The sequence below is a fragment of the Solea solea genome, chromosome 3 (assembly GCF_958295425.1).
Source record: "Solea solea chromosome 3, fSolSol10.1, whole genome shotgun sequence".
In the NCBI taxonomy this organism is placed as follows: Eukaryota; Metazoa; Chordata; class Actinopteri; order Pleuronectiformes; family Soleidae; genus Solea; species Solea solea.
The window spans coordinates 13,655,713-13,671,163 of NC_081136.1; the positions used below are offsets into that span (position 1 = coordinate 13,655,713).

Below are 15,451 nucleotides of genomic sequence, written 5' to 3' on the forward strand. Positions count from 1 at the left end.
TTCACATAGACACACATTGTACCAATAGCATTTTAGACATTTGAAATTAGCAGCAACCAAACGTTTATACTCAACTTACCTTGGGTGTAACATACAAGACCTCACCAGATTTAACTGTAGGATTACACACAAATAACCGTCTCCGAAAACAAGACTGGTGCTGAAACGATTTCTTAAACTATTGCTTATAACAGCGGACTTACTTTTTCAATTACAGTCACATGCACGTAGTTAGCTAGCAAAATGGCTTCAACTTTCGCCACCGACGAGGAGTATAGACCGCTGAAATAATGGCTCAATACCATGTTTCGAAAATTCAACTCTAACTCTTCGTAAGACAATGGGAAGACTATTTAGTGTCGTTCTTGTATAAGAAGCAACTCGATATTGTGAAAATGCGCAGCTATTAGCATGGTCTAGTAAGTCAACAAGAATACCCCAGTCTCCATCTTTCTCTACAAGAAAATAGTCAACCTCCGCCATGTTGGACGCTAATGGAGACCTAGCAGCTTTATGCTAGCAGAGATAGCATTTATTTATTCTAAACGAGTCAAAACACGGAAACTACTTCCATTATCACTGTAAAATAAATACACACATACTTACGTTTAAACACGACCATAGAGTGTGGCTTACATAACGACGGATTTAATTAGCTAATAGTTAACTGGTAAGAAACGAACGATTTGTCCATTACGTTAATGGACAACCCGTTCGTTCGTAGGTCTGACTTACTGGACTGGGTACACACGAGCATATGGACATTTTACCAAAAAAACACACACATAACAAAATCTTAATTAATTATACACAATACTTGGCATAATGGCAGAGAGACAACAACGAAGATCATGCCGTCGACGACGAAGAAGTCTGCCTTTAAAGCTAACCAGCAACACTTCTACGAAACATAAATACCAACATTGGACTTAAATTAATTACAGACTGGGTCGTTGCTACCACGTATCTTCACAGTCTGCATTAACTGCATTTAAGAAGACAATTGAAACAGAAAGCAGACAAAATATTACTTCACCGCCAAAACGACGGCGTTTGTGGTTGGTTTTAAAACGTGGCCTGTAACAAAATTTCACTCTTAAAAGGAAAATAACGAAAACGTAAAAAACCGCGAATAATACAGTCAGACAAATACTCAGCATGACAAATATTAGTAAAAAAAAATAGTCAAAACATCTGAAAACACGCGAGAAAAGAACACTCCAGGCTTCTCCCATACTTTCCTACAGGCCGTGCAGAAAATCCAGTCCTCTGGTCGGACATCGTGCGCGGGTGAGTCCGAGGCTTGCAACAAAAGTCCCAGAGATCCAAAATTCCACAAGTTAAAAAAGCGGATCGTCGACGTGCCCCTATCATAGGTCGAAAAATAATCCGTAATACAGTGTTTTTGAGACGAAAATGTCATGTATTTCGACAATTTTCCAGTTTCATAAACGGTCTTTTACAGGCCTCAGCCCTGAGCCACTTTTCTTAGAGCCCAGGCTGATCCAGAGCGAGACGAACGAGACAACAGAGATTTTTTTTATTTTTGCTCTCTGGGAAGAATTCAACATCGGCAGTGTTCGGAAAACATCGGAAAAGGGGAGGGTTTCGGTGAAATTATTCTAAGAAGGCTAAATTCTTCGTACCCATTGGAGAATTATTATCTTCTACTCAATATGAATGAGAAGATGGGCGAATAGGGAGCATTGCAATTTAATATTCATATTTAGTATGCAAATTTACAATGGCACAGCCTACACTGTTTTAACAAAGCCAATAGGGATGAGTTAGGAACGGATCAACGCCCGCCTTCATTTCTGATTCGTTGACGAAATACAACACGGAATTTTATTGGTTGTACGCGTGATAAAAGGACTTGTTTACGTAACTGCATTAAACAGCCAATGGGCGTTTTACTACGCAGACCTATGTCCCGCCCCACAAAGACTCTGTCCCTGTCCTTTTGAGTGTGAAACCCCGTAGTAACACTCAGTCTATATAAACAAGCGTTGAGGAGCTTAACGTTCAGAAGCGCTAAGAGCGCTCCAGAGTCTAGACCAGAAAAAGGGAGGGGGGCAGTCGGTAGCTAGCGAAGTCAGGATCAAAGTACAATTAATTACGTTATAAAGGCAAGCGACAGCTGAGGTCCCTGGGATATCGCCTTCGGAGACTATCCGGTCACCGTTGGCGGCCTGACCAGAGCCGAGGTGCCGAGTTAAAGGCTGTTCCTGCTCACAAAGCGGCGTGCCGAGGAAGGACGCGTCTCTTTGAATAGACAGGATGCACGGACCGCCCTCCGGCGACAGCGCATGCCCATTGCGCCTGATCAAGAGAGTTCAATTCGGCGTCCTCAGCCCAGATGAGCTTGTAGGTTTTCTTTATGGGGATCTTTTTTGTGAAATATCTGACACATCATGCACACTTTGCTTTTAACAATTACTTTACTTATCTTGTAGATTAAACATGTACATGGTTCTGTTTACAACGAAGATGCTTCCTGTTGCTGTTAGCCTAGCCTAGCTAGCTTTATCCGGCTAGTGGAGCTTGTGCTAATTAGCATGTAGCAGGAAGTTCGAAAAAACTTAAAGCACTACATTATTAAAAAGGATCAAAGCTATCACATGAATTAAACCCCCTTTGTATTCATGCAGTGTAACTTTTAGGCCCATCAGTAAAAGCAATAGTGTTTATTTTGTAGCTATTTGTTGTGGACTAAAGTGTTTTACCTCTGACCGCATTGTAACAACGGTTAGGTTTTTTTCACCCGAAATTTAAACAATAAAAGGTTAAAAAATAAACGGATATGCATGATTTTTGATTGAGCGTTGTGTGTCTTGTAGGAATAAAGGATACAGAAAAATAACTCTTCAGATTATGTTTTCACATGCAATCACTAGACAAACTGATTTATCAACATATTTATTTACTGTTAACGCTATATGTAACACTGATGCAACACTTGTGGTAATACAGTTTTTCACCACTCAATATTTTATATTTCTATATGGGAAAGGAATGAAAAAAATATGTTTGGTCATTCATATTCTAACACTGATGGTAAACAATAACTTTTCTGAAGTATCAAATTGCGTAAATGTTTGCCGTTCATCTCCCTAGAAACGGATGTCTGTCACAGAAGGGGGGATTAAATACCCCGAAACAACAGAAGGAGGACGTCCTAAACTTGGTGGCCTCATGGACCCAAGACAGGGTGTCATTGAAAGAACTGGACGATGTCAGACATGTGCAGGTATATTTCCTGATAAATTATGTTATTGATTGTTGACTGTTGATTTCTTGACTCTGTGTAAGTTACATGTTTGTTCCCCCAGGCAACATGACAGAATGTCCAGGTCACTTTGGGCACATAGAACTGGCAAAGCCAGTTTTCCACGTTTGCTTTATTACGAAGATAATGAAGGTTCTCCGATGTGTCTGCTTCTTCTGTTCCAAGCTATTAGTGGATTCAGTAAGTATATTCACCACCGTGTTAATTCCACATGATATGTTTTAATGTTAAGGTCTAATTTCAATTTAAGTTTGGCTTGTAATGTATTTGCACTCTAATTCATTTTTTTTTTATTTGAAGAACAATCCAAAAATCAAAGACATCTTGATAAAATCTAAAGGGCAGCCCAGAAAGCGGTTGACACACGTCTATGAGCTGTGCAAAGGAAAAAATATATGTGAAGGTGGGGAGGAAATGGATAACAAATTTGGAGTGGAACAGCAGGAGAATGAGGAGGACCTCACCAAGGAGAAGGTATTTGGTTGTTGTCATAATTATGTGCGTATCTGTTGTCAACATCTCCTGGCTGTGTACTCTCCCATCTTACCTCAACTTTTTGTGACCAATACAGGGTCACGGTGGCTGTGGGCGCTACCAGCCACGCATCAGACGCTCTGGCTTGGAGCTGTACGCAGAATGGAAGCACGTTAATGAGGATTCACAGGAGAAAAAAATCCTGCTGAGTCCTGAGCGCGTACATGAGATCTTTAAGCGCATCTCAGATGAAGAGGATGTCATCCTGGGCATGGACCCCAAGTTTGCCCGGCCCGAATGGATGATTGTGACTGTGTTGCCCGTGCCTCCACTGGCTGTGAGGCCTGCTGTAGTAATGCAAGGATCTGCTCGCAACCAGGTAAGAGGCTCACAACTCTCATGTAAAAGATAGATTTTTAATCTCAGTATGACTCTTCTGGTTTAATAAAGGTTAGAAATAAAACTCAATCTGAATGTTTTTATTCTGGTGTGCTTTTCTATGCTGTGTTAGAGTGAGAGCTAAGCTGTAGAATAACAACTGACTTCTGTTTTAAAGGATGACCTCACCCACAAGCTGGCCGATATTGTTAAAATCAACAACCAGCTGAGAAGAAACGAGCAGAGTGGTGCAGCAGCTCATGTAATAGCTGAGGACGTCAAGTTGCTTCAGTTTCACGTCGCCACAATGGTGGACAATGAATTGCCAGGCCTGCCAAGGGTATGTGAGCACTTCGCAGTGCCTTACATATCAATCTCAGTGGCTGTAGTAAATTTCCGTTTCACAAATTTGCACAATGTTTTTATGGTGGTTATTAATTCATGTATTTCTTTCATTTAGGCAATGCAAAAATCTGGCCGTCCTCTCAAATCCTTAAAGCAACGCTTAAAAGGAAAGGAGGGGCGAGTTCGAGGTAACCTCATGGGCAAGCGTGTGGACTTCTCCGCCCGAACTGTCATCACCCCAGACCCCAACCTGCAAATCGATCAAGTGGGCGTGCCACGATCCATCGCAGCTAATATGACCTTCCCAGAAATCGTCACACCATTTAACATTGACAGGTGCTCCAGAAGTTACCAGGCTAAATTTCATTCAATGTGCACAAACTTGTATTTCATCAAGTTTAATTTGATGCCAGCTAATTCATTCCCATGGCTTCTTTTAGACTGCAAGAGCTGGTGCGAAGAGGCAACAGCCAGTACCCAGGAGCCAAATACATCATACGCGACAATGGAGACAGAATTGATCTCCGCTTCCACCCCAAACCCAGTGACCTTCACCTGCAGATTGGCTACAAGGCAAGATTAAACAAAAAAGATGTATATTAACGCATGTGTATAATATTACAAGGAAATGCCCCTTGTTACACAAAGATGTGAAATATTTTATTTCAATCTTAAAATGTATTTTCTCTTTTTAGGTGGAAAGGCACATGTGTGACGGTGACATTGTTATCTTCAACCGGCAACCCACACTACATAAAATGTCTATGATGGGGCACAGGGTTCGGATTCTGCCCTGGTCCACATTTCGACTTAATCTCAGGTATCACATGACCAGACCTCACTTGCTTGTCACAGAAGTAATTTATTTAGCACTTGAGTGCACGCTTTAGAATATTCCATACGTTTTATGTAAGTTTGATTGGTTCAACAGAAACGGCTATAATCCATGTGCAAAAAAAAAGAGGCATCATCTCTAACATCCTATTCTCTTTTCTTCCTTCAGTGTCACCACCCCATACAATGCTGACTTTGATGGGGATGAGATGAACCTTCACCTGCCTCAGTCCCTGGAGACCAGGGCAGAGATTCAGGAGCTGGCCATGGTGCCACGTATGATTGTTACGCCCCAGTCCAACAGACCCGTCATGGGTATTGTGCAGGACACTCTCACCGCTGTACGCAAATTCACAAAGAGAGACGTCTTCTTAGAGAGGGTAAGGGGATTGTTGGCATCTCAGACAATAACCCCATGAATATGTAGTGTTGTCAGAATGTTTTTTTACTTACTGTACATTTTGCTCCGACAGGGTGAAGTCATGAATCTCCTCATGTTCTTGTCCACCTGGGACGGGAAAATGCCTCAACCGGCCATTCTCAAACCCCGTCCTCTGTGGACAGGCAAGCAGATCTTCAGTCTCATCATTCCCGGACACATCAATGTCATCCGCACTCACAGCACTCACCCTGACGACGAGGACAGCGGTCCATACAAACACATCTCACCTGGGGATACCAAGGTGCAAAACCCTGATTAATTAAGTGTAGTTCAACTAATAGAAGTGGTTTACAATGCAAGGAAACTCACATTTATCTCATTCACATAGGTGATAGTGGAAAATGGTGAGTTGATCATGGGCATCCTGTGTAAGAAGTCTCTTGGAACGTCAGCCGGCTCCCTCGTCCACATTTCCTACCTGGAGATGGGTCATGACATCACCAGACTCTTCTACTCCAACATTCAGACTGTGGTCAACAACTGGCTGCTCATCGAGGGTAAAACAAAAGAGATGAAATAACTTTTTATGTATTTTCACTGAACCAAAAAGAAGACAATATGCCTAGATTACATTGTTTTTTTGTTTTTTTTTTACTTATTAATATAGTCATTTTGTTATTTCCAATTTAAACTTAAATCAACAATAATTCCCAGGAATATTGTAGATCATACTTGATATTATTGTTGTATTAAATGATAAACGTTAAACAATAATTGTTTTTGCGGCAAACCGTTTATATTAATTGTCGTTATTTGGCCTATTTTCTTTTTTATTCACAACCCATTCAGGTCATTCCATTGGTATTGGTGACTCCATCGCTGATGCCAAAACATACCTCGACATTCAGAACACCATCAAGAAAGCCAAGCAGGATGTGATAGAGGTAAACGCAAATCATTGAAACAGCTGTACCTGGTTTTCATGGGAACTTTAGTACAGAACATTTAGTTTACTTTTGCCCTCCACCTCCCAGGTCATTGAGAAAGCCCACAACAATGAGCTAGAGCCGACCCCTGGTAACACACTGAGACAGACCTTTGAGAACCAGGTGAATCGTATCCTCAACGACGCCCGTGACAAAACGGGATCGTCCGCCCAGAAGTCTCTCTCGGAGTACAACAACTTCAAGTCCATGGTGGTCGCTGGTTCCAAGGGTTCAAAGATTAACATTTCACAGGTAAGAGTCTGATAAATGTACACACTTTCATCAGGAAGACAATTGTAGATTTTACCTTTTTGGTGACCATCGATCTATCCTCATACAGGTTATTGCTGTGGTGGGGCAACAGAACGTGGAGGGTAAAAGAATTCCCTTTGGCTTCAAACACCGCACACTGCCCCACTTCATCAAAGATGACTACGGTCCTGAGAGTAGAGGCTTTGTGGAGAACTCCTACCTGGCCGGCTTGACACCAACAGAGTTCTTCTTTCACGCCATGGGAGGCAGAGAGGGTCTGATTGATACGGCCGTCAAGACTGCCGAGACTGGTGAGTCAAAGCATCCGAGTGTCAAGGGAGCTTTTGTTCCCATACAAAGCCGTTTAATGACCATTTGTTTAACGTGGAAACTCTGTCTTGCCTCAACAGGTTACATCCAGCGTCGTCTCATCAAATCTATGGAGTCTGTAATGGTGAAGTACGATGGCACAGTGCGCAACTCCATCAACCAGGTGGTTCAGCTGCGCTACGGTGAGGACGGCCTGGCGGGAGAGAACGTGGAGTTTCAAAATCTGGCTACAGTCAAACCCTCACACAAGGCTTTTGAGAAGAAGTGAGTGACACACACATTCCTATGCTTGTGTATATTAAAGTAGGAAATGAAAGTTTAAGATGTTAGACTTGCTAGAACCCTAACGTCTGTTGTACGTCGTCTACTCTGTGCAGATTCCGATTTGATTGCACAAATGAGCGCGCACTGAGGCGGATCCTGCAAGAAGACGTGGTTAAAGATGTGCAGACCAACGCTCATGTACAGGGCGTTTTGGAGAGGGAGTTTGATAGGATGAAAGAGGACAGGGACACCCTTCGAACTATTTTCCCCACTGGAGACAGTAAGGTGAGCGATCAGATCCATGCACGCCTCTGTGAAATAGCAGTTGCTCCGCCACATGAACAATCAAAAAATTCTGATAAATAATTGTTTTTCGGGTTTTGTTTTTTTTTAGGTTGTGCTGCCTTGCAACCTGGCCAGAATGATCTGGAACGCCCAGAAGATCTTTCGCATCAACATTCGGACCCCAACAGACCTGAATCCACTAAGAGTAGTCGAGGGTAAGTACAGACATTGTAGGTGAAATATATTCTACATCACCCGCCACTGACCTTCAATGCATTAAGCAAAGTCATTACTTCATATTTTTAGTTAGAGGATTTGGTGAACTATGTTGTCAGCTGACAGTATAGAAATAGAGCTTGAGAAGTTATGTTGTTCAGAGTGTAAATCTCTTTAGTGCCATTTGTTATATTTGGGGGGAAAAAATAGAATGTCTGCAGGGGAAAAAAACCAAACGCAGATGCTGTCTTAACTGCAGCATTGACCGGAACCTCTGTGATGTGTATTTGGCTCTGCAGGGGTTCATGAGTTGAGTAAAAAGCTGGTGATTGTGAATGGGGAGGACCCACTGAGCAAACAGGCCCAGCAGAATGCCACTCTGCTGTTCAACATCCACCTGCGCTCCACACTCTGCTCCAAGCGCATGACGGAGGAGTTCCGCCTTTCAACTGAGGCTTTCGACTGGCTGCTGGGAGAGATCGAGACCAAGTTCAACCAGTCCATTGTAAGTTGAGCAAATTCGTTTTTGGCATTTTAGAGCTGTCGGTTGTCTCTGGGGCATTTTCACATGATATTATGGAGATAAGCTGTTTTTTTTATATTAATCAAATTTCCTCACCTCCATCAGGCCCACCCAGGTGAAATGGTTGGAGCTCTGGCTGCCCAGTCGCTGGGAGAGCCAGCCACTCAAATGACTCTAAACACTTTCCACTACGCCGGTGTGTCGGCCAAGAACGTAACACTTGGTGTGCCACGTCTAAAGGAGTTGATCAACATCTCCAAGAGGCCCAAGACCCCTTCACTTACCGTCTTCCTGCTGGGTCAGGCAGCACGTGACGCTGAGAGGGCCAAGGACATCCTCTGTCGACTAGAGCACACCACACTGCGAAAGGTAAGAGAAAGTTACTGTACTGTTCTCATTGTGTGTTATTTTTTTTTTTTTACATTGCCAAAGAAAAACAAGTGAGCATTTCATGTATCTGTCGTGAAAACTGAAGGGTTTCCTTCTAATTTACAAAAGCTAAAAATGTGTCTTTTTTCTCCTCAGGTGACTGCCAACACTGCCATCTATTACGACCCCAACCCTCAGAACACTGTGGTGGCCGAGGACCAGGAGTGGGTGAATGTGTACTACGAGATGCCTGACTTTGATGTGACACGCATTTCCCCTTGGCTGCTGCGCATTGAGCTGGACCGCAAACACATGACTGACCGCAAGCTGACCATGGAGCAGATTGCGGAGAAGATCAACGCAGGTGGGCTATTATGCTCCTACTTTGTACTCTGAGAGAAGTGACGCTCTTTCCTTACCTAATGTCCCCTTTATTCCTTCCCTGTATAGGTTTTGGAGATGATCTGAACTGTATCTTCAACGACGACAATGCGGAAAAGCTCGTTTTGCGAATCAGAATCATGAACAGCGACGAGAACAAGTTCCAAGAGGTGAGTCGTGAGGATACTTTTAACAAAGATACTACAAATTCACTGTTGCGTGATGAATCACACAGAACTGTATTTTTCTCGTCTAGGATGAGGAGGTGGTAGACAAAATGGATGACGATGTGTTCTTGAGGTGCATCGAGTCCAACATGCTGACAGACATGACCCTACAAGGCATTGAGCAGATCAGCAAGGTAATGGAGTATAGAGTGACATAATTTACCTTCTGAATCATCTATATATACATACATTTATCTCATACTCGCATATTAGTTCTCGTCTGTAACAGTGAACCTCCTTTCCCTCAGGTGTACATGCACTTGCCCCAGACTGACAATAAGAAAAAGATCATAATCACAGAAGATGGTGAGTTCAAGGCCCTGCAGGAGTGGATCCTCGAGACAGATGGAGTGAGTCTCATGAGAGTGCTCAGCGAGAAGGACGTGGATCCCGTCAGAACCACCTCCAACGACATTGTGGAGATCTTCACGGTACAGACGCTAACTGGTTATGTCTCCGTAATAGAATGACTTGAAAAATGTCCTTGATTTTTACTCTGTCCCTTCCACTGATTTCCGTTTTCACAGGTCTTGGGAATCGAGGCTGTGCGAAAGGCTCTGGAGAGGGAGTTGTACCACGTCATCTCCTTTGACGGTTCCTACGTCAACTACCGTCACTTGGCTCTGCTCTGTGACACCATGACGTGCCGCGGCCACTTGATGGCCATCACGCGTCACGGCATCAACCGTCAAGACACAGGGCCACTGATGAAGTGTTCCTTTGAGGAGACGGTGAGAAGATACTTAGTGAATAGTTTCAACAGAAACTCATTTGACACTGTTAAATTGTGAAAAACTGGGAAAAAAAATTCTAATAGATCAAGATCAGTTTGTAGATCAAATGATGAAATTCCCTACTTCAATCCTATGTTATTTTTTTGCATTCTTGTCTCAAGGTGGATGTATTGATGGAGGCATCATCCCATGGAGAAAGTGACCCCATGAAAGGTGTGTCGGAGAACATCATGCTCGGCCAGCTCGCCCCGGCTGGTACAGGCTGCTTTGATTTGCTCCTAGATGCTGAGAAGTGTAAATACGGCATGGAGATTCCTACAAACATACCTGGCATCAGCGTGGCTGGACGTAAGTGGAGAGATTTGTTTAGTTAAAAAGTGTTTACATGACATGTATTGTAGGTATTATGCAAGAGCTTTGATACTCATGTTCTGTTTCTTTCCTGTTTGCAGCCACTGGAATGTTCTTTGGCACAGTGCCGAGCCCCATGAGTGGTATGTCGCCTGCCATGACACCATGGAACACAGGAGCGACACCAGCCTACGGTGCCTGGTCTCCCAGTGTTGGTGAGTTAATGTCCAGATCTACATGGCTCATCTCCTTTTGTTGCTTTTCCTGTTTTCATTCATGGACTCTTTTTCTTTTCTTTTCTTCTTTTCTTCAGGAAGCGGCATGACCCCTGGGGCAGCAGGTTTCTCTCCCAGTGCAGCATCAGATGCAAGTGGCTTCTCTCCAGGCTACTCCCCAGCCTGGTCTCCGACTCCTGGGTCTCCAGGATCTCCAGGACCGGCCAGTCCATACATCCCATCTCCAGGTTAGACAGTGGAGAAAGTTTATTTGTTCAAACATCAAAATTGTAACACCTGTGACAATATATTAGGGAATTCATGGAGAAATAAATCAGCATATACACTATATACTGCACTGCAACATGTAAAGCAAAGATAAAGTAATAACCGTGGCCCAACGGTGGATCTAGTCTTTTTTTCCTCAACTTAAAATTTGTCTGTTTTTATCTTTAGGTGGAGCCATGTCACCCAACTACTCACCGACCTCCCCAGCCTACGAGCCACGCTCCCCTGGAGGCTACACCCCTCAGAGCCCGGGCTACTCCCCCACATCCCCCTCCTACTCCCCGACCTCTCCCTCGTACTCCCCCACCAGCCCCAACTACAGCCCAACATCTCCTTCCTACTCTCCCACCTCACCAAGCTACTCCCCAACTTCTCCGTCTTATTCGCCCACATCCCCCTCTTATTCGCCCACATCCCCATCCTACTCCCCTACGTCTCCATCTTACTCCCCCACCTCTCCGTCCTACTCTCCAACCTCGCCGAGCTACAGCCCGACGTCGCCGAGCTACAGCCCGACGTCGCCCAGCTACTCTCCCACCTCGCCTTCTTACTCGCCCACTTCACCTTCCTATTCTCCCACATCTCCCTCTTACTCCCCCACCTCCCCCTCATACTCCCCCACATCTCCTTCCTACTCGCCGACGAGTCCAAGCTACAGCCCCACCTCGCCAAACTACACTCCCACCTCTCCCAGTTACTCCCCCACCTCCCCCTCTTATTCCCCAACATCGCCCTCTTACTCCCCAACCTCTCCCAACTACACCCCGACCAGCCCCAACTACTCTCCCACCTCTCCATCATATTCCCCAACCTCTCCATCCTACTCCCCTTCCAGTCCACGCTTCACCCCACAATCCCCCACCTACACACCCAGCTCACCCTCTTACAGCCCCAGCTCTCCATCCTACTCCCCCACCTCCCCCAAATACACCCCGACTTCACCCTCATACAGCCCCAGCTCCCCAGAGTACACTCCCACATCTCCCAAGTATTCCCCTACTTCTCCGAAGTACTCCCCAACATCGCCCAAGTACTCCCCTACTTCTCCCACTTACTCCCCAACAACGCCAAAATACAGCCCCACCTCCCCGACTTACTCCCCGACCTCCCCGACCTACACACCTACCAGCCCCAAGTACTCCCCCACCTCCCCGACTTACTCCCCGACCTCACCCAAGTATTCACCCACGTCTCCCACATACTCGCCAACTAGTCCTAAAGGCTCCACGTACAGCCCCACTTCCCCCGGATACAGCCCCACCTCCCCGACATACAGCCCAGCCATCAGCCCCGATGACAGTGATGAAGAGAACAACTGAGGAGCCACGGAGAAGGAGAGGTGCCTGAAGGAACCCCCATCACCTCATTGTGGTCACCTGAAGGACAGCACCTTTAACCTGCTGGAGGTGGTGGTGTTTTTATCCACAGGAGTCCCATTGTACTATTTTTTTTTTTTTTTTTTTTTCTTGGGAGAAATCTCCACTTTGGGACTTCTGTCTTTTCAAACCCCCTCCTACTTGTTGCTAATCTGCGTCCCATTTCTAATAGTTGACATGTACACAGGTTTATTTGGACTATTCAGTTTATTTAAGAAAGTTAACAACTATTCTGTGTGAATATAAATAAAGAAAATTTAAGAATTTAATTTTTTTTGGAGGGGGGTTCTCTTGTTTGCGTTTGGTGACTTTGTAAACCTGTTTGCAGGAGGATCATGTTCATGAACTGGATGAAGGGGGGAGGACTTTAATTTTTCTTCACCTCCTCCCTGTTTTCCCCACCAGTCTGTTTTTTTTTTTTTGTTTGCCACTATGTCAACTGCTCTTTTCACTAACAGTTGTACAAAATGGTGCATGCTGTCACCAGGTTGTGGCGTCATTTCAGTTAAAAGGCGAAGGACGAAATATTCAGTGCTCAGTTTGGTGTTTTCACTCCTCGAGACACTAGAGGGCAACCTTTGTCCCGTGAAACGGCTCATTTTCTTTTAAGCAGAGATTGTCCAAAGAAACAGCACTTTTGGCTTCTCTATTAAAAAAAACAAAACAAAAAAAACAAAAAAAAAAACCTTACCCACTACATTAGTGTGAACTTTGTTCTTAATATGGCTGCTTTCTCACATGACTTGACCCAGTTTGACTGGTAGGGAAGCATCTGTATGCTTGATGACAATGGAAACATTTTTTCCCTTTCCCTGCTTGTTCCATTTGATCATTTACGCAGTTTCATTCTCATTCTCTGTATCGTTGTTCTTTTAGTTTTTTTGACTTTGAATAAAGAATAAAACTTTTACAACATGTGTCTGTCTTTGCTGTTTTATCACCTGGCAACTGCTGTTTGAGATATCATAAACATATTAAATGTTATAGCATTTGGCAAACAGAAAATGATATTGTATAGTTGAGGCATTATTAATGGTCTCATCACAAGCAACTGAGTTCTTGAATTTTTAAACTCTTTTAGCACCTTAACATTAAATGTTTCATATTTGATGACAAATTCACATAAATGAATACAACATTCCCATTACTTTTTGTACATACAGTGTAAAAACATATATATATATATATATATATATATATATATATATATATATAGATATAGCAATAAATAACATTAAATTAACTCTAGAAAAAAGCTAGTTACCTGATGATTCTAGACTATCCCACGCTCCGTCCTCTTGGGGGCGCTCTGACGTCACTGTGAACTCGCCTGCTCAACACCAGGAAGTTCACCTCGAAATCAGGCTCATTCTCAAACTACCACCACAGACAAGAAGAGAGAGGAAAATAAGTCATTTACTGTCATTTACTTTTTTTACATTACCAGTTAATGTAAATATTAGTAAGATAAGTCAAATTAAAACAAATACAAGGTTTACAGTTGTGTGCATGTAAAGAACATGAAACTGTATGTACTTAACATGGGAAACGCTCCATTTCTTTGAGTTAGAACACACCCGTGTGGAGATGAAACATGGTCTCACCCAGAAGATCCTTCACCAGTGGAAATGACGAGTCACAGGTTGGTTTCTCCCACACATGTTCAACCAGGGAACGAGACGTATTATTAATAAGTGTGTTGGGGACAGTTGCCATGGTGATATTTGTCAACTTTGAAGTGAGTCACGGATACAAGCGTGGTTGATGAAAGGACATGTTCAAAAACAAAGAAAAAAAAGAATTTTAAAGGTAAAGGTCTAGTGTGCAAGAATTTTTATTTACAGTTATTAAATATACTACCCACAGTTATGTTTGTATTCGTGAATAATTGCTTTCAGTTAAAGAATAAAACAAAGGAAGCATTAAAAAAGCCTTTTGGTCATGGTAAATGATTTGTATTTATCTAGTCTTGATGACCACTTAAAGGACCAGTGACACTTGGTCCTGTTAGCGTAACTGTGAGCAAAGATTAGCATCACTGGTGGGCACATAACAAAAAAAAGAATGAAGATATTTCTCAACTCAGGGGAAACTGAGGTTGGGAAGCACAATTTTTCAAAAATACTACCCCTATTCTAGTAACGCAAAGCTAAATGCAAATCGGTGAAGTATTCCTTAAAAGCTGCTTTACACAACAGTTTGTTTTTTTGCCATTCACACATAGCTGAGTCGTCTCCTTATATACATATAATTCAAATTCAAATTCAAATTCAACAGCTTTATTTATCCCCGCAGGGCAATTCAGTTTGCAGCCTCAGTCACATAAACGTACAACAAACAACAACACATACAGCAACTACTCAGTACCGCAGGTGGGCATGTGCAGTGGAAGTTATAGATGTTAAAAAATAAACATACACATTGACTCAAGTCAGTTTTTAGCTGTCAGCCACATTTAAAAGCCTGATGGCCGAAGGAATAAAGGAATTTGCAAATCTGTTTGTCTTCCTCGGGGAGGCAAGGCCCCGTTTAACCATAGACTCTGTGTTTTTGTCAAACTTGAGTCTGGAGTCAAATATTGTACCTAAATACTTGTATGACTCTACGATTTCAACATTTCCTCCATGTATAGAGCATGCAGCAGGATCAGAACGGTTCCTCCTCAAATCAATGATCAACTCCTTGGTTTAATAGGCTCATTCGGGTGGAAAGACAAAACCACATCTCATACCATCAGGGGATTGTAACATAGTAGCACAACAGTAGAAGAAAAACAAAGCAGAAACAAAAACACCAAACAAAAGCAGTCAGGTGGCAAAAACCCACAAGTGTCGCCTCAACGTAGATTTAAAAGAGTTGGTGAAAAGCCAGAGGGAGGGAGTTCCGGAGGGTCTGAGCAGCGACACTGACAGTCCTGTTTTGCAACTTTCTGCAAAATAAGGATAAATTCAC

The 15,451-nt window shown here is 43.3% G+C and overlaps 1 protein-coding gene across 1 annotated transcript; it reads left to right on the plus strand.

Moving 5' to 3' along the window:
- Window positions 1–2,017: 2,017 nt before the first annotated feature.
- polr2a (RNA polymerase II subunit A) lies at window positions 2,018–13,416 on the plus strand. The gene is made up of 29 exons (XM_058623537.1): window positions 2,018–2,367; window positions 3,118–3,250; window positions 3,333–3,469; window positions 3,590–3,763; window positions 3,861–4,142; window positions 4,320–4,481; window positions 4,602–4,822; window positions 4,927–5,059; window positions 5,182–5,306; window positions 5,490–5,700; window positions 5,794–6,003; window positions 6,091–6,259; window positions 6,552–6,646; window positions 6,737–6,940; window positions 7,029–7,251; window positions 7,351–7,534; window positions 7,648–7,819; window positions 7,929–8,034; window positions 8,335–8,540; window positions 8,664–8,927; window positions 9,084–9,291; window positions 9,378–9,478; window positions 9,565–9,669; window positions 9,784–9,966; window positions 10,063–10,266; window positions 10,431–10,617; window positions 10,722–10,835; window positions 10,934–11,083; window positions 11,292–13,416. Exons 1-29 carry the CDS (start codon window positions 2,281–2,283, stop codon window positions 12,440–12,442), a joined length of 5,901 nt encoding a protein of 1,966 aa, XP_058479520.1. The 5' UTR covers window positions 2,018–2,280; the 3' UTR covers window positions 12,443–13,416.
- The last annotated feature ends 2,035 nt before the right edge of the window (window positions 13,417–15,451 follow it).